At 44.4% G+C, this 19,706-nt stretch overlaps 1 protein-coding gene across 1 annotated transcript; it reads left to right on the top strand.

Annotated features, from left to right (window-relative positions):
* Positions 1 to 19,164: 19,164 nt before the first annotated feature.
* Positions 19,165 to 19,573, top strand: N7508_002710 (uncharacterized protein; the record flags this gene model as incomplete). The annotated part of the gene is made up of 2 exons (XM_058460776.1): positions 19,165 to 19,199; positions 19,330 to 19,573. The coding sequence occupies 2 exons, from the start codon at positions 19,165 to 19,167 to the stop codon at positions 19,571 to 19,573; spliced, it is 279 nt and encodes a 92-aa protein (XP_058321353.1).
* Between the last annotated feature and the right edge of the window lie 133 nt (positions 19,574 to 19,706).

The raw sequence follows: 19,706 nt of genomic DNA, 5'->3' as shown, positions 1-19,706 counted from the left end.
AGAGCTTATTGTAGATTGCAAAGATTAGGTGGATAGTGATATCCTTTGTCTTTGATAGTGTAGTCGTAAATCGGAAGAATGGCTATGTAATTAGGAGTAGATAATCAATCTAACGCTATTGCTTATAATCAAGCTAGAGGTAGGGATAGCCATACTTTGAATAGAATTCAATTAAGTAGGATTGTAGTCGTTTAGCTCGGCGAAGTATTAAGAATGTCGAGTTCTAGCGCGTATAGACGTCCTATATTAGAACAAGAGCGTTCGAACCTATCTGAAGAGATAGGAAAGCTTCACGACGTTAGGGGCTCGCGTTAATAAAGAACGCTAGGCCCCGAAGCTAATGCGATATTAGAATTAGATATCTACTAGATTAATCAGGGGCGAACCTTGTTTAGAGTGTCAATAATCTCCCTTTTCTAATGCCTAGCCCGAACTAACTATTCCTAGGATTTAGTCTATTCGGCCTAGGCAGTGTTGTTCTTTGGTTCTACCTTTATCTATCCGAGAAGTTGCTTCAAACTTAATTGTATAACGTAGGCCATATATAGAACTCGAATGATTGCTGTACTATTACCGAGATTAAGAGACTAAACCGATTCTTGAATACTTGCTACTAATATGTTATTGTTTGATGTATTATCGGTAGTGATAGTAAGCACTCGATCGGCTAGATTATAATTCCGTAGAAGCCGAAGTAGAATAGCACTAAGATTAGCACCAGAATGTGCTCCACGAAGTGGTTCAAATCTAAGAAGCAGCTCTCGATAGTTCTAGTCTTTGTCAATAAAATATCCAGTGACTACTATGAATGCTTGGGCAAAAGGGGACGTCCAATAGTCAAGGGCAATTGAGATTTTCCTATCTTTGGGCAAGCTCTCGAGTATTTTCCGATAGCGTTCGAAGACTATAGTGCGTAGTCGACTCCGTGCTACCTTTGTAGACGGAATATTGATATCCTTAGGAGCTCTTTGGGCTATAGCTATAATATCCCGGAAGCCTACGTGCTCTAGGAGCTAGAATAGTAGTCTTGATTTAGTAATAAATAGACCTCGGCAAGGACCGCAAGGGACCGGACCAGACCGCGGACCGGACCGGACCATGCAGGGCTTGGTCCTTACTATAAGGACCGCTGGGCGGTCCCAACTTTTATAGGACCGCACCACTGCGGTCCGGTCCGGTCTTGCGGTCCTACAAACGGGACAAACATGTAGAACCCCGTGATTTACATAATTTATGAAGAATCTATTGGTATTTTTTAGTATTTTACTGTCATACTTTGTTATATGTAGCCTAAACGTATTCTTTCCAGAAATTTTGAGTACTTTTCTAGAAATTACTTATGTGCATGATTCATGTTGAAAGGATCAATTGTCCTTTATATCTATTAATTATATACAAAATCCGTATCATGTCTTAGTCTCTTTGGAATACGCCCTAACGAACGCCTCTAAATATCAAAATTAGGTAGAGGGATCTTATTATTATTAATAGCCCTTCTCTTCTCTAGCGCTCGTAGGCTAGGCTGCTTAATAAATACTTCTATAGAAGTTTCTATTGTAAGATCTTCCTCGTTATCGCTAATAGGATCAAACTCTTTATCCTCTTGCTTAGTATTATCCTACTCCTTCTTCGAATACTTCTCTTGGGTAGAGAGGAACTTATCCACTAGCGCAAGCTACTTAGACTATATATCAAATCTAGTTATATATATAAACATTATTAGGTCCTAAATAGTCTATAGTCTTAATAAGCCCCGGCGATAGTGGTATATATCCCGAGCAGAGTTAAAAAATCTCTCTACCCTAGAGCCGCTAGCTAGAGTTATAAGGATATCTCGGGCAAGGCTTGCTAAGATAGGATACTCTGCCTTATAAGCCTTCTAGAAGACTAGGGGTGTTAATTAGATAGTACCTAGAGAGATATAAAGTTAGCAAAAACAAAGATTTAATATATAATAGGAGGGAGGGATATTAAACTTACTACTTCTAAGATACCTTGTGAGTTTATCTAGAGTAGTCGGTCTTGACTAGATAGAGGTAGTAGGTCTTAGAAGTATATCAATATCAGAGATATCGTTACTTATTGACTAGGAACTTAATATTGTCTATGCCTCTATATAGCGCTTCTAGTAAGGCTAGATATAAGTCTCGAGTAGGCTGCGGCATATCCGCCGACTTGGATATCAGTTCCATATCCAAGTCCGCAAATTGCGGATGTTGGATATCGGTCAGATATCCAAGTCCAACTTGCGGACATCCAATGGATATCCAATGGATACTTGGATATCCAAAAAATTATCCGCACTTGCATAAATCTCGCTAGTTTATCCTATTATAGACTACTATGTGACGCTTATGCCGCTGACACACACTTGTTTTTAATGTTAATATACATGTGTTCTCGTTATACCAGTACTCTTTAAGAGATTCTCCTACTTCCCCTCTGAAATAATAAGAAACATGCCTGTATTAAGAAATAAGTTATATCAATTTGCCTTGTTGAACCTAAGATATTAGACTAATGCGTTGTGGTTGCTAGTAATCTTAAGTTTGTTCCTTTATCTATAGTGTTGTTGTAGAAGTATATATTCTATACAGAATGAGGTCAGTCCATTTCCTATTGAACACCCATAAAATAATGTAACTCTATAGAAAATACACTAATCCTTTCGGATTTAGTGCTAGGAGATAGGGGTACGCCTAATTAATATGATTATTTTATTTAATTGCTATTATATTATACAAAATTAGAGAGAAATTTCGGTTTCTTTTTTTTATTTGACGGACTTAGAAGTTTTAGATTGTTGTGGATATACGGATATTAGTTAGATATCGTACGATATCCAACGGATATCTATTGGATATCCGCACAATATCCGCACGATATCCAACCGATTATCTAACACTTCTCCACAGCCCTAAATATATATCCAATTAGCACATAGTATCGCCTTTTAACACGTCGAAATCGCGTTCGTGACGCTGTTTACCTCTGCCCCTATTTTTTTTTTTACCTTAGCTCTCTCCGTAAGTCTCTCGCTTGATATCTATAGACAACCTATTACCATGTCTCAATCTCAAGCATCTAAGAGTCAATATAAAGCATCTCAATTTGCTGAATCCTTTATTAACCCTGACCTCCTTCAATTAGACGATTTCCTCGAACTCCCGAGTAGTGAGATAACACGACCTTCGATTAGTATCTTAGATATCTATCCTCCCTCTCGAGAGAAAAAGCCTTACGCCCCTACTTCGCTTGAACGTATTAGCAAGCCCTTCTAGCGGTTTTACATCCTCTACCCTAGCGACGATCAAGATACTTAAATAGAGGCTTCGCGAAGGCAATTCGTGCATTAGTGGTTAGACACTGAATATGGCCTAAAGCCAGAACTCCGCAAGAGTATTAGATAGGCTAGTGAGCTCAAAAAGTCTGATGCTTGGTTGTCCTTTGATTAGGTTGTATATAAGAGGACCGGCGAGCCAAAGGTAATGTGCAAACGCTGCTAGAATGTTATTGTTTATCCTAGGCACTGTCGTGTAGGTCTCTCTCCGATACGGGCGTATCTTAGTAGTAGCGTTTGTACTAAACTATAGCCTCTTAAGAAGCAAGGTATAGACTAGTTAATACGGAACTCGGTTAGTATTAAGCTTTCTCTACTATTATCCTATTTATACTTAATCGCTAATCCTAGATATTATTTAGCCATAATGGCTGAGATCTCAGGGTTTTAGCTAGGTGCTCCTCCTTAAGAGACTTCTTTAGTTTATTATAACCGCCCGCCTCCTGTTTCGCATTGTTGAACGTCTAGAGTTTAAAGAGCTAGTAGAGATTATACAACGGTTAGAAGACCCGATTGATATACCTTCGCCACGGATTATACGACGTCTCTTAGACACTATAATCCACGAATAACAATATGGTGTGCTTAGCAAGCTTCTAGAGGGAAGCCGGCTATCAATCGCACTTGATTGCTAGACGTCACCTTTTCGCTAGGTATTTATGGCTATCATAGGCTATTTCCTTGACTAGGACTGGAATTACTATGAAGTGCTTCTTGGGTTTAAGCCCTTTTATAGCTCGTATACGGGTGAAAACTTAAGCAAGACTATCTTATAGCTCCTCTAAGACCATGATATCACCGACTGTGTGCTATCTGTTACTACTGATAATATAGTAAGTAATGATAGTATAATAGAAAGTATCTAGGAGGTAATTTAGTCATAGACCCTTACCGATACCTCAATTTTCCGGATCCTATGTATTTCCTATGTGATTTAGCTTAGTCTAAATAAGCTACTTAGGAAATTAAAAGTAACACCGGCTAATAAAGAGGCCGAGTCTAAGTGGTCTAACGAACGAACCTAGTCGCTATAATCAAAACGCCCTATAATGTAGATCGTGGACACCCTAAAAAAGGTATATTCTCTTAATATTTTAGAAAACAAGCACTAATCTTAAGCACTTTAAGATTCGAGAGCTTGCTGTCTTTGTTAATGTAAGCCCGTAGCGCCGGGAAGTATTCCTAGCTCTCTAAACCAAGGAGCCTCGACTTATTCCTATCTAGGACGTTCGTACACGCTAGAATTCGACCTTTTTGATGCTTAATCGTGCCAAAAAGCTGTAGCTAGTCTTTAATAAGTACTGCACAACTTATCAATATCTCTATTTCAAACTAGATTAGGAAGAGTGGCGCTAGATTGAGTATCTTCTTTTACTCACGAAGCCTTTCTTTGACTTCACTAACGTTTTGTCGAAGACTAGAGATATTATAGTTTATTATGTTTTCAGTATCTACAACCGCCTCTTCAACCACCTTAACGACGCTGAAAAGAAACTAAAACGAAAGGGTATCCCCTAGAAAAAGAGAATGCTTTAGGCTCTCGCTGCAGCGAAGAAAAAGCTAAACAAATACTATTCTGCGACCGACGATAAGCTATATAGTATAGTATATGCGATTGTAACTATCCTCTGTCTATCAAAGAAGCTACGCTATTTTAACAATAAGGATTAGAGGGGAGAAAATGAGAATAGGGAAAAGGTTGATTTTATGAAAACCTACTAGGATGCCCTATCCCACGGGGGGGGGGCAGTCGGGGCACCCTGCAGGTGTGGGTTATTTCTTAACTATGGCAGGAAAAGTGGGCCCGACCCCCCACTGCAGGTGAACCAGGCTTACCCCCGACTGCCGCTGCCAAGCTTGAACCGATCAGTCTCAGAATTTGCTCAGTTCTAATATAGTATCTAAAGTACCCCCCATTTGAATTACAGCCCGATTGGACCGCTAGATAGGGTGTGGTTGGTTGGCAAAGAATTGGAAATTATTTTGATGGGGTGCGACCGACGGGTGTCAATACCGTAAGCACTGTATTAGCCTTAAGTATGGCGGCCACTACTAAATAGATTACGCTGTATTCGTATCTTACACCGGACCATTCAGTGATTCAGGGGCTTTATACAGATGATCAGTCTTCACGATTTCACCCATTCCATCTACGTACAATATCTCTGCGAGTACTAAACATGGAACTCGAAATATTTCACCAGCCTTCGACTGCCCCAGTCATCATTTGTAAGAAATGCAAGGTCGCAGTCAGGCCGCAGTTTATTACCCAACACCTCCGGGGATCACACCATCGTTTAAACAGCGCAAATGCACAGAGTATCTACACTCAGATACAGCAATGGCCCAGTATTCAGCAATGTATCGAGTGGGACGTTCCCGCTATTATAGACGAGCCAATCCCCAATCTACCAGTTTACTCCGACGGTCTTTGGTGTAGAAAAGACCCAGCTTGCCAGTTTATCGGACGAACCGTTAAGACTATACGCCAGCACTGGCGTGATCAACATAGCTGGACTGCACCCATCAACTATGGCGGTGGTAGAAAGCCGCCAGGGCCATCGGCCGCCGAGCAGCAGATTCAGCAGTTTACGCTTACGGTCCAATGCCAGCGCGCGTTTGCCCAGGGGCCAGGGTCTCATTATATCCGCGTACGTATAGTCGGAGCAGAGGTAGTCCCCGAGGCCGAATCGGCACCGACCGTACTCAGTGATCAGGTTTTGGATCAGATCGAACAAGCATTCATCGAAAAACAAGAACAGCCCCAGTTGATCGAGGCTAGTCAGCGTGACGACGCGAATCCATGGCTTCGACGGACCCAGTGGGCCGTGTATCTACGTGGAATCGACCCCCAAGACTTGCGAGACAGCGTTATAGCACCCGATACCGAATCGGCCGATTCGACCGAATTAGCTGCTTCCGCTATTTGGGATTCAATGGCTACAGTAGCCCGAATCAGCCAGTTGATTTGTACGAAAACTAGCCATTCCATTCGCACCGAGGCCGTCCGTACGGAGCGGGACCGATTGCCGCATCAGCCATTGCAAGCGTACATAGATGCCGAGAATATCGAGAGACATACGATCCCATGGCAGCAAATCTTGATGTTTTTCGTACGTACGCAGGCGTCGCACGAATGGGCCAGTCCGTATTACCGGTTTTCGAAACGCCAGCGTTTAGCGTGGAATACGCTTTGGAAACTGGCCTAGCCGGGATTCAGCGCGCCAGCCAGTCCAGCCAGTCTAGTTAGTCCAGTTAGTGCTAGTTCCGACAGGGCCAGTCCCAATAGAGCTAGTTTCGATAGGGCCGGTTTAGATGATAATAGTCAGCGAATCGCCAGCGAATCAATAGCGAATCGACGCATCAATAGCAATTCGCCGTTTCAACTAGCGCCTATTGACACCGCGTGTCTAGACTTTTGTATTAAGCTTCTGAACCATCGGACCAAGGTGGAAGACTACGAAAGTGCCTTGATTTGTGCCGCGGCAGTGCTTGGTCAGGGCGAGGCTGGCTGGCGTACCGCGCAGAGCTATCCACCTATTTTATCGAAGCTTATTAAGATCGCACGGTTTATGGTGGTCCACAAGGCGTTGAAGCTCGATCCGACAGCGGAGGCAATGCTGTCACAGCTTACGGAGCATCAAATGGCAGGTGAATGGGATACCGAAAGTCCACTAGATTCACCTGAATTCGCATTTTTGACGCCGCCGACGTCGGACGATGACTTTTACAATTTCGAGACTGGCCCAGTTCCAGTATCGACCCAGTCATCCTATTTTGTCCAATTCAGCCAGGCTCAGCAGGGCCAGCGGTTATTTCGTGAGTGGGTGGCTGAAATGGTCAGTCAATTTATGGTCCGTGGAACGAATAGCCCGATGCAATGGCTGTTGGATCTCCGTACTTACGGCTTAAAGATCTATTATAACAGCACGACAACTGGCCACGTTGGCTGGATGAATCAAGACCAGCTATTGTATCAGCAATACAACTTTTCTATGGGGGACTTCCGGGGTTTCGTCCACGGGCTGATTAGTTCGACACGGCAAATACTCCGTGACGAGCTATTATTGAGCACGGAGACTGGGTCAGTTCCCGCGATTCCGTGGCGGGATATCTGCGATGATCCCACAGAGACGGCCTAGGGATAGAGTTTTTTGAATGACACCCGTACGCCGTGGCCCGTGGCTGGCAGTGAATGGATGATGAATCGAGTACGGCAAGAAGGGCTGTTACGGCATCGTTTTATTGAACGCAATATAGGCCGGCTACGAATTGCAGCGATTGACGTGTATCTTCAACGGGTGGCCCATTTTCGGGAGAAGCTTGCTATTGCCGTTTATGTCAGTGGGGGCTAGCCAGCACGTGCCCCAGAGCTACTAAGTATTCGACATTATAATACGAATAGCGGCGGCCATCGCAATATTTTTATCGAGGATGGGCTAGTGGCATTTGTGACGCAGTATCACAAAGGGTTTTACGTATCGAATGACACCAAGGTGATTCATCGGTATTTACCCTAAGAAGTCGGTGAATTAGTGGTCTGGTATTTGTGGCTAGTACTGCCGTTTGTCGAGAGATTGGAGGCGTACGTGGAGAAGGTGCGGAGGATGGGCCATTCCGAAATTGAAGTGTAAGTCATGTGGTCCATTGGCCACGGATCCGTTATATATCGGAATTACTGGGTTTCCATTATATATACTGAGTTTATTAGGCCACTGGCCACTGATCCGTTATATCACGTTTCGATGCTAATTCCAATCAGTCATCAGAGACAGGCGTTTTTATGGTCCCCCGACCCTATCCCACGGGGGGGGGAGTCGGGGCACCCTGCAGGTGTGGGTTATTTCTTAACTATGGCAGGAAAAGTGGGCCCGACCCCCCACTGCAGGTGAACCAGGCTTACCCCCGACTGCCGCTGCCAAGCTTGAACTGATCAGTCTTCAAATTTGCTCAGTTATAATAGAGTATCCAACTTATCCGCCATTTGAGTTATAGCTCAATCGGACCGCTAGATAGGGTGTGGTTGGTTGGCAAAGAATTGGAAATCATTTTGATGGGGTGCGACCGACGGGTGTTAATACCGTAAGCACTGTATCGGCCTTAAGTATGGCGGCCACTACTAAATAGATTACGCTGTATTCGTATCTTACACCGGACCATTCAGTGATTCAGGGGCTTTATACAAATGATCAGTCTTCACGATTTCACCTATTCTATCTACGTACAATATCTCTGAGAGTACTCAACATGGAACTCGAAATCTTTCACCAGCCTTCGACTGCCCCAGTCATCGTTTGTAAGAAATGCAAGGTCGCAGTAAGGCCGCAGTTTATTGCCCAACACCTCCGGGGACTACACCATCGTTTAAACAGCGCAAATGCACAGAGTATCTACACTCAGATACAGCAATGGCCTAGTATTCAGCAATGTATCGAGTGGGACGTTCCCGCTATTATAGACGAGCCAATCCCCAATCTACCAGTTTACTCCGACGGTCTTTGGTGTAGAAAAGACCTAGCTTGCCAGTTTATCGGACGAACCGTTAAGACTATACGCCAGCACTAGCGTGATCAACATAGCTGGACTACACCCATTAACTATGGCGGTGGTAGAAAGCCGCTAGGGCCATCGGCCGCCGAGCAGCAGATTCAGCAGTTTACGTTTACGGTCCAATGCCAGCGCGCGTTTGCCTAGGGGCCAGGGTCTCATTATATCCGCGTACGTATAGTCGGAGCAGAGGTAGTCCCCGAGGCCGAATCGGCACCGACCGTACTCAGTGATCAGGTTTTGGATTAGATCGAACAAGCATTCATCGAAAAACAAGAATAGCCCTAGTTGATCGAGGCTAGTCAGCGTGACGACGCGAATCTATGGCTTCGACGGACCTAGTGGGCCGTGTATCTACGTGGAATCAACCCGCAAGACTTGCGAGACAGCGTTATGGCACCCGATGCCGAATCGGCCGATCCGACCGAATTAGCTGCTTCCGCTATTTAGGATTCGATGGCTACAGTAGCCCGAATCAGCCAGTTGATTTGTACAAAAACTAGCCATTCCATTCGCACCGAGGCCGTCCGTACGGAGCGGGACCGATTGCCGCATCAGCCATTGCAAGCGTACATAGATGCCGAGAACATCGAGAGACATACGATTACGTGGCAGCAAATCTTGATGTTTTTCGTACGTACGCAGGCGTCGCATGAATGGGCCAGTCCGTATTACCGGTTTTCGAAACGCCAGCGTTTAGCGTGGAATACGCTTTGGAAACTAGCCCAGCCGGGATTCAGCGCGCCAGCTAGTCCAGCCAGTCCAGTTAGTCTAGTTAGTGCTAGTTCCGACAGGGCTAGTCCCAATAGAGCTAGTTTCGATAGGGCCGGTTTAGATGATAATAGTCAGCGAATCGCTAGCGAATCAATAGCGAATCGACGCATCAATAGCAATTCGCCGTTTCAACTAGCGCCTATTGACACCGCGTGTCTAGACTTTTGTATTGAGCTTCTGAACCATCGGACCAAGGTGGAAGACTACGAAAGTGCCTTGATTTGTGCCGCGGCAGTGCTTGGTCAGGGCGAGGCTGGCTGGCGTACCGCGCAGAGCTATCCACCCATTTTATCGAAGCTTATTAAGATCGCACGGTTTATAGTGGTCTATAAGGCGTTGAAGCTCGATCCGACAGCGGAGGCAATGCTGTCACAGCTTACGGAGCATCAAATGGCAGGTGAATGGGATACCGAAAGTCCACTAGATTCACCTGAATTCGCATTTTTGACGCCGCCGACGTCGGACGATGACTTTTACAATTTCGAGACTAGCCTAGTTCCAGTATCGACCTAGTCATCCCATTTTGTCCAATTCAGCTAGGCTCAGCAGGGCCAGCGGTTATTTCGTGAGTGGGTGGCTGAGATGGTCAGTCAATTTATGGTCCGTGGAACGAATAGCCCGATGCAATGGCTGTTGGATCTCCGTACTTACGGCTTGAAGATCTATTATAACAGCACGACAATAGGCCACGTTGGCTGGATGAATCAAGACCAGCTATTGTATCAGCAATACAACTTTTCTATGGGGGACTTCCGGGGTTTCGTCCACGGGCTGATTAGTTCGACACGGCAAATACTCCGTGACGAGCTATTATTGAGCACGGAGACTGGGTTAGTTCCCGCGATTCCGTGGCGGGATATCTGCGATGATCCCACAGAGACGGCCTAGGGATGGAGTTTTTTGAATGACACCCGTACGCCGTGGCCTATGGCTGGCAGTGAATAGATGATGAATCGAGTACGGCAAGAAGGGCTATTACGGCATCGTTTTATTGAACGCAATATAGGCCGGCTACGAATTGCAGCGATTGACGTGTATCTTCAACGGGTGGCCCATTTTCGGGAGAAGCTTGCTATTGCCGTTTATGTCAGTGGGGGCTAGCCAGCACGTGCCCCAGAGCTATTAAGTATTCGACATTATAATACGAATAGCGGCGGCTATCGCAATATTTTCATCGAGGATAGGCTAGTGGCGTTTGTGACGCAGTATCACAAAGGGTTTTACGCATCGAATGACACCAAGGTGATTTATCGGTATTTACCCCGGGAAGTCGGTGAATTAGTGGTCTGGTATTTGTGGCTAGTACTGCCGTTTGTCGAGAGATTGGAGGCGTACGTGGAGAAGGTGCGGAGGATAGGCCATTCCGAAATTGAAGTGTAAGTCATGTGGTCCATTGGCCACTGATCCGTTATATATCGGAATTGCTGGGTTTCCATTATATATACCGGATTTATTGGGCAACTGGCCACTGAAGCGTTATATATCGGAATTACTGGGTTTCCATTATATATACCGGATTTATTAGGCCACTAGCCACTGATCCGTTATATCACGTTTCGATGCTAATTCCAATCAGTCATCAGAGACAGGCGTTTTTATGGTCCCCCGACCCCAGTACCGGCCGGGATTGGTCATCCGAACGACTCCGTGAAGTGCTAAAGCGTGAAACCACTATTGGACTCAACGGGCACGCCATCAATTTGAACGCGTATCGTGATATTGCTATTGGCATTAGCCGTCGGTTTATGCGGCTATCCAGCGTATTCCCGAACAACACGCGTCAGGATGTACGAGCTGAGGCATCCTAAGAGGATGACGAAGAGAGCATGAATGCGGAGCAATGGATGGGCCATATTGCCGATTTGCAAGCGGCCCATTCATCCCACGTGGCCGGCATGATTTACGGCCGTGGGATCACCGAACAGCCCGGTACGACGGCCCACCGGCGAGAGATGTTTCGGCTTAGTAGCACCGATTGGCATCGGTTTTTAGGGTTTGTGTCCACGGATGACGGGGGTGCCGAGAGCGCATTAGGACTGGGCTAGTTTTCGCTATGGCAGAAAGAAGCCGAAATTGGCCGTACAGAACGTCGATGGCAACTGACCCAGGCGGCTATAGAGCCCGAAATGCAACGAATGATGGGGAATCGCGCGGTACGGCTTCGGGGGGTGCAAGCACCGGCGTTGGAAGCTATTTAGTAGGGCCAGAGTCCGGTAGTGGCGGTGATGCCAACAGGGGGTGGCAAAAGCTTGCTATTCATGCTACCCGCGTGGATCAGCCCCCGTGGGGTGACGGTGGTGGTCGTGCCGCTAATCGCATTACGCGGAGACATGGTCCAGCGGTGCCAGCGACTCGGCATCTCGTGCGTAGAGTGGGAGAGCCGTCGGCCGGCCGATCAGGCATCCATCGTACTCGTGACGCCCGAATCGGCCATTACAGAGGATTTTATGACGTTTTTGAACCGACAGCGTCTCGGCCATCGGCTTGATCGGATCGTGATAGACGAATGCCACGTGGTGCTCAATGATCAGGCCAATTTCCGGCCCGCCATGGCCCAGCTAGGCCGTTTAATCGTGGCTCAGGCTCAGATGATATACTTGACCGCTACGCTGCCACCCACCGCGGAGGATCAGCTTTTACAGCGATTACGGACGACGCGAGAGAAGGCCCATATATTTCGAGCACGGACGAATCGGACAAACGTGGCATATCGGATCTGGCAGCCCACGCTGTCGAATCGATATCGTAATAGCTACGATTGGATCGAGAGCCCCGACGTGACCAGCTTTATCAGAGACCGTATCACGCGCGCGCGTGTGCAGACAGGCCGAGTTGTGATTTACGGGCCGACCACCAAGACGGTGGAGCAACTGGCCCAGCTGATTAACAGTGAAGCATATCACAGCCGCACGTTAGACCGCAAGGGCGTACTTGCCCGTTTTCAGGCCAATGCTACGGGGGTAGTAGTGGCGACTAGTGCGCTAGGAATGGGCGTGGATATCCCCAATATTCGGAGTATCATTCATATTGGACTTCCCCGGAGTTTATTGGATTACGCGCAAGAAAGCGGACGGGCTAGCCGAGACGGGCTACGCAGTGAGGCCATTATCATCCAACCCGACGGGTTTGAACGGCCAACGTGGGATCCCATTCACGAAGACCCAGTGAAGGCGGATGTCGAGCAAGACCGACTAAACCGATATATATATCAAGGATGTTGCCGACTGGTTATATTGGATGAGTATTTGGATGGCCACGTACGGCAGTATTGTGATACTACGGAGCAGCGGTGTGATCAGTGTGATCAGAACTAGCAAGTCAATAAAGAAGTGATAAGCGAGACGGCTAGTGAGACAGCTAGTGAAATGGCCAGTGAAATAGCCAGTGAAATAGCCAGTGAACGTGAGAGTGACAGGAATGGGCCATTTCCAGCATCGGATCCCATGGTTTTGTCCCATGTTTTGAATCAGTCAGCGGAGACCCCCGTGCAAGCATTATGTACGGAGCCCATGGAAGACGTCCAGTATAGCTCCGTGGAGAGAGGTCAGGGTGTCGAAGAACTAAGCCAGTTTCCAGCCGATTCGGAAGCGAGTGGCCAGCGAAGTGACAGCGAATCCATTGGATTTCGGTCCCAAGTCGGATCCGTTAGTCCGATATATCGCCGGAGTATTGAGCCAGTGATACGCCGTCAGCCAGTGATACGCCGTTAGCCAGTGATACGCCGTCAGCCAGTGATACGCCGTCAGCCAGTGATACGCCGTCAGCCAGTAATACGCCGTCAGCCAGTGATACGCCGTTAGCCAGTGATACGCCGTCAGCCAGTGCAGTCAATTCAGCCAGTGGCAACGCAGTCAATTCAGCCAGTGGCAACGCAGTCAATTCAGCCAGCGTCAATACAGCCAATTCAGCTAATTCAGCCAACGGCAATACAGTCAATTCAGCCAGCGGCAATATAGTTAATTCAGCCAACAGCAATACAGCCAGCGGCAACGCAGTCAATTCAGCCAGCAGCAATACAGCCAGCAGCAATACAGCCAGCGTCAACTTACGTGCCAACACAAGCTATTGAACGTTTCCAGCGCCAGGACCGAGAGAGACAGGCGGCCCGAGTCGTATACCAGGAAGCCCATCAAGACATTGCTAGTGAACTAGAGTTTTTGCAACAGCAGGCCCAGTTATGGCATGAACGATGCTGGTTTTGTACGCAGCGTGGACTCGATGACCGGCATGATTTGTACGAGTGTGGGATCCAGCCCCGAACTAGTCAGGATTCAGCCAAGAACTGGTGGATTCGGGTACGCCGGCAGATCAAATTTGCCGCATTTAGTGGCTGTTACGGGTGTGGAATGCCGCAGACGATTTGCAGCCGTTTTATCAATCCAGGGAGCCAGGGGCATTGCGTTTACCGGGGGTTATTGTTATCGGGGCTAGCTGTTATGGTGTACGGCGAGGGAAGTGAGGAGATCAAGGAAGCATGGGCACGCCGGTTACGTACGCAGGGGGTTTATATCGATGACGAGAATGGGCTTGTACGGTTTTTGGGGTCACGGCATGACGGAGACACGGTGAAATTGGTACACGAGTATATTTGGCTTCGAAAGCAGTGGATCGAGCGTGGCGAGAGGGTATAGTTTAGAGGATTGGAATATAGCAAAGGGACGGTAGTAGTAGTAGATATATAGGCTTAGAATCAGAGATATATATAGTGATAGCAATTAGAAAGTAGTAAGAATAGGGTATTATTATAGAAGAGATCATAGGTGACAGCAATTAGAAAGGAGTAGTATTAGAGGATTGGAATACGAGATATATATAGTGATAGTTATTAGGAATAAGTACTAGAAGTAGGGGACTAGAATATAAGATATATATAAATAGTACCGGCCATTAGAAATAAGTAGTAAGAATAAGGAACTATTATAGAAGAGATAACAATTAGTAGCGATTAGTAGTATAGAGGGTGAGGGTTTGTAGTCAAGGGTAAGGGTTTGTAGTCAAGGGTGAGGGTTCGTAATCAAAAGGAGAGGGTAAGAGTTATTATCAATAGGTCAAAAAAGCAATAAATTATGACGGCTGTTAGAATATAGTAGTGAGTATAGGAGCTTTAGAAAAAGTGTACAAGTAGTAGTAAAAGGGTGAGGGTTAGGAGTTTAGAGGGTAAGGGCTAGCGGTATAAAAGGTAAGCGTTGTAGTAGTAGATTGGAATACGAGATATATATATATGATAGAAGTTAGAAGTAGTAGAAGTAGAGGATTAGAATAAGAGATATAGATAAGGCGTGATAGCAATCAGAAAGAAGTAGTACGAATAGGGTATTAGTATAGAACTAGTGACGGGTATAAGGTATAAAGGAGAGAGTATAGTAGCTATATAAGAATTAGTAATAGGGTAGTAAACGGAAGAGGGTGAGAGTTATTATGAATAGGTCAAAAAAGGGATAAAGTGTGACTGCTGTTAGAATTTAGGAGTGAGTATAGGAGGTTTAGAAAAAGCGTATAAGTAGTAGTTAAGGGGTGAGGGTTAGTAGTAAAGGGGTAAGGGTTCGTAGTCAAGGGGTGAGGGTTAGTAGTCAAGGGGTAAGGGTAAGAGTTATTATAAATAGGTCAAAAAAGCAATAAAGTGTGACGGCTGTTAGAATTTAGTAGTGAGTATAAGAGGTTTAGAAAAAGCGCATAAGTAGTAGTAAAAGGGTGAGGGTTAGGAGTGTAGAGGGTGAGGGCTAGTGGTGGAGGGTGAGGGTTACCGGTGTAGAGGGTAAGGGTCAACGGTATAGAGGTAAGGGTTGCAGTAGTGGATTGGAATACGAGATATATATAATGCGTGACAGCAATCAGAGAGGAGTAATATTAGTAAAGAACTAGTGACGGCTATAAGGTATAAAAGAGAGAGTATAGTAGCTATATAAGAAGTAGTAATAGGGTAGTAAACGGAAGAGAGTGAGAGTTATTATAAATAGGTCAAAAAAGTAATAAAGGGTAACGGCTGTTAGAATTTAGTAGTGAGTATAAGTAGTAGTAAAAGGGTGAGGGTTAGGAGTGTAGAAGGTAAGGATCAGTGGTTTAGAGGATAAGGTTTATAAGTATAAAGGGTAAGGTTAGTAGTGCAGAGGGTGAGGGCTAGTGGTGTAGAGGGTGAGGATTAGTAGTATAGAGGGTAAGGTTTAGTGGTTTAGAGGGTAGGTTTAGTGTAGGATATTTGGAAAAGGCGTATATAGGATTTAACGAGAGAGTATAATAGATATAGAAATCATAGTATAGAGGGTGAGGGTTATCGTAGTGATAGCAATCAAAAAGGAGTAGTAAGAATCGGGGATTTGTATAGAAATAGTGACGGCTATAAGGATTAACGAGAAGGTATAGTAGACGTATCCGAAGTAGTAAAAGGGTAGGCTTAATAGTGAAAGGTAAGGGTAAGGGTTATTGTAGATAGGTCACAAAAGGTATGAAATATACTAGTAGTCCGGATTTAGTAGTGAGTGTAGGAGGTTTAGAAAAGGTGTATATAGAATAGGAGAGAGTATAATAGACGTATAAGTAGTAAAAGGGTGAGGGTTTTAGTATAGAGGGTGAGGGTTTTAGTATAGAGGGTGAGGGTTTTAGTATAGAGGGTGAGGGTTTTAATAAAAAGGGGAAGGGTTATTATAGGTAGGTCAAGAAAGGCATAAAATATGACGGCCATCAGAATATAGTAGTAAGTGTAGGCGGTTTAGGAGAGGTGTATATAGAATATAAGAGAGTATAGTACACGTATAAGTAGTTAAGGGGTGAGGGTTAATAGTGTAGAGGGTGAGGGTTAATAGTATAGAGAGTAAGGGTTATTGCAGGTAGGTCAAAAAAGGCATAAAAGGTGACGGCGGTCAGAAAATGGTAGTGAGTGTAGGAGGTTTACAAAAGGCGTATATAAGATTCCAAGAGAGAGTATAGTGGACTTGGAAGTGATAATATAGAGGGTAAGGGTTTTAATGTAGAGGGTGAGGGTTATAGTAGTGGAAGGGTAAGGATTAGCGGTGTGAACGGTCAGGGTTAGTAGTGTAGAGGGTATGGGTTATAGTATTATAGGATTTGCGTTATATAGATAGGTCCAAAAAAGCATAAATTGTGACGGCCGTCAGAAAATAGGAGTAGGGAGTATAGTAGGCGGAGAAGTCATAGTAAGAAGTAATAGTAAGAAGTAATAGTAAGAGAGTAATAGTAAGAGAGTAATAGGCGGAGAAGTAATAGTAAGAAGTAATAGGCAGAGAAGTAATAGTAAGGGAGTAGGAGACGTATAAGGTGTGAAAAGGCTGGGAGAGGGGATAGGTAGAGTATTTAAGTACGTAGGTTAGATATTTCGGGGTAGAAGCCCGTAAGGGGGGGCGTATAAAACTAGTATAGCGCCAATATATATCGGTTAAGTAGTGATTTTATCGTTTTTCGGGTATCGCACCGGCTTGGTGTACGGGGTTAGTCCCATCATATAGGATAGTATAGTCGGAGGTTTGGGGTAGGTAGGCCCAGTGTCCAAAGTTCGGATTTCGCCATCAGTCATTTATATTTAGGTTTTACATTGAGGTTTTTTCCGGAGTATTTTGTAGGTTGGCGGAAATATATATCACGGTGTAATAGGTGACGCAGTAAGATATATATTTGTTATAGATATATCAAATATTGGGATTTGAATATTTTGTATTGATATAGCGGTAAGTGATACTGTAGAGCAGTAATAGTATATCGATATCATAGGATATATAAGTTAGTGAACCAAATTCGATTTAAACAGTGGTTAGAGGGTAAGGGTTAGTATTATTATAAGGGAGGAGTTTTGAATTCGGAGAGGATAAGAGTAATAAGTAGAGGTAAGGGGTTTATAGCGAGAGTATTGGTATATATTCCAGGGATATATTGTATAAGGGATTAATAAAGAAGGGAAGGGTTATAAGAGTAAGAGGGGGGAGGGTTTAAAACAATAGAGGGTAAGTGATATATTAGTGGAAGGGTAAGGACTAGTGGTATAGAGGGTGAGGGTTATAATAGGTAGGTTCGAAATAATATAAAATATGACGGCCATCAAAATATCGTAGCTAGTGTAGCAAGTTTCGAAAAGATTTATATAGGATAGAATAAGAGAGTATAGTAGACGTATAGGTAGTAGTAAAAGAGGAGGGTTCGTAGTGTAGAACGTAAGGGACATAGGAATATCGGGATTTGTTTTATATAGATAGTTCAAAAAAGCGTAAATAGTGACGGGTGTTAGAAATTAGTAGTCGGGAGTATAGTAAGGGGAGAAGTAATAGCAAGAGAGTGATAGGTAGAGAAGTAATAGTAAGGGAGTAAGAGATATATAAGAGGTGAAAACCCGAGGGGGGGTAGTGTATATAGCTAAGTAGGCCGTATATAGCGTATTTCGGTAAGGGTAAGGTGTTTTAGTGTAGTAGGGAAGAGGTTCCAAGGTAGAAGCTAGTAAACGGGGACGTACAAAACTCGTAGAGAGCTGATATATATTATAGTATAATCGGGGTTTACGCAAGATATATATTTATAATAGACGGGTTCAATTTTGGGATAAGCATTTTTTGTATAGATATAGCGGTAAATGATAACATCGAATAGGGATAATATATTGATCGTTTGTGACAATATCGTAGTAAGTGATATAGTAGAGTAGTTATAGTAGATTCATAGCATAGTATATATAAGTTAGTAATTTAGATTTGATTTCAATAGTAGTTGGAGGGTTAGGGATTATAATAAGAAGAGGAGGGGTAAGGGTTGATTAGAATCAGGGAGTAGATTTGAGTTCGGAGAGGAGATAGTTGATAAGTAGAGGGGAAGGGTTTGTAGTTATAAATAGGGGTAAGGGTTATAATTATAAGAGGGGGAGGGTTCAAATAGTAATAAAGGGAAGGGAAGAGGGGGGAGGGTTTATAATAGAAGGAGGAAGAAGGGATTATTATAATTCGGGAGGAGTTTTGAGTTCGGAGAGGATATAGGTAATAAGTAGAGGGGAAGGGTTGTAATAAGTAGAGGGGGGAAGGGCTTCGAGTGATACGAGGGGGAAAAGTTAAAATAATAAAAACGGTAATAGTGTGAAGGGATAATAGGTTTATAAGAGTGATCAAGGGGAAGGGTTTATAATAGTAAGATAGGGAAGAGGTTTAGTTAGTATATAGGGTATAAGTATAACTTAAGTAATAAAGAGATAAGGTAGATAGTAAGGAGATAAGAGATATAAGATTAGTAGTTAGATATAGGTTAGTGATTATTTTATAGATCAAGAGGGGTATAAATAGGATTATAAGTCGATAAGGGGGATTGATAGAATTAAGGGTATAATTATAGTCGGAGGCGTAGGGAAGATATAATACGGGTAGTAGATATAGAAGAGGTGAATCGGGATATAGTAGTAAGGGTTTTAGAATGATTAGATAGGACAATTGGATAGATAGCTTAGTAGAAAATTCGAGGATATTCGATAGTGTAGTAGAAGATATATATTCGTGTAACTAGATTAAGTTATATATTACATGGTTGAATATATATTCCACATTGCAATTAGAGGGTATATATATAGATTGAATATCGGATCGGAAAGGATTATATAGGTGATTTAAATTGGGATAAGATTGGTAGGTAAGAAGGAATATAAGGTAGATTTGTGTTAAGGTAGGGAATATAAGATAATTAATAAGCGGAGTAGATAATAAGGATAAGGTCGAGGGTAATAGAGAAGATCGAGTGGGTAGAATAGAGGGGGAAGGTAAGGGTGAGGGTGAGGGTGAGGGTAAGGTAAAGGGTGAGGGTGAGGGTGAGGGTAAGGTAAAGGGTGAGGGTGAGGGTGAGGGTGAGGGTGAGGGTGAGGGTAAGGTAAAGGGTGAGGGTGAGGGTGAGGGTGAGGGTGAGGGTGAGGGTAAGGTAAAGGGTGAGGATAAGTAGTATAAGGGTGAGGTGAAGGTAAAGGCTTAGGGTTAGGGCTTAGGGCTTAGGGCTTAGGGCTTAGGGTTTAGGGTTAGGGTTAGGGCTTAGGGGTTTAGGGTTTAGGGTTTAGGGTTTAGGGTTAGGGCTTAGG

This window comes from Penicillium antarcticum, assembly GCF_028974205.1.
Source record: "Penicillium antarcticum strain IBT 31339 chromosome Unknown utg000003l_segment0_segment0, whole genome shotgun sequence".
Classification (NCBI taxonomy): Eukaryota; Fungi; Ascomycota; class Eurotiomycetes; order Eurotiales; family Aspergillaceae; genus Penicillium; species Penicillium antarcticum.
The sequence above is the reverse complement of the archived record's forward strand: the minus strand, read 5'-3'. Positions and strand labels throughout refer to the sequence as shown.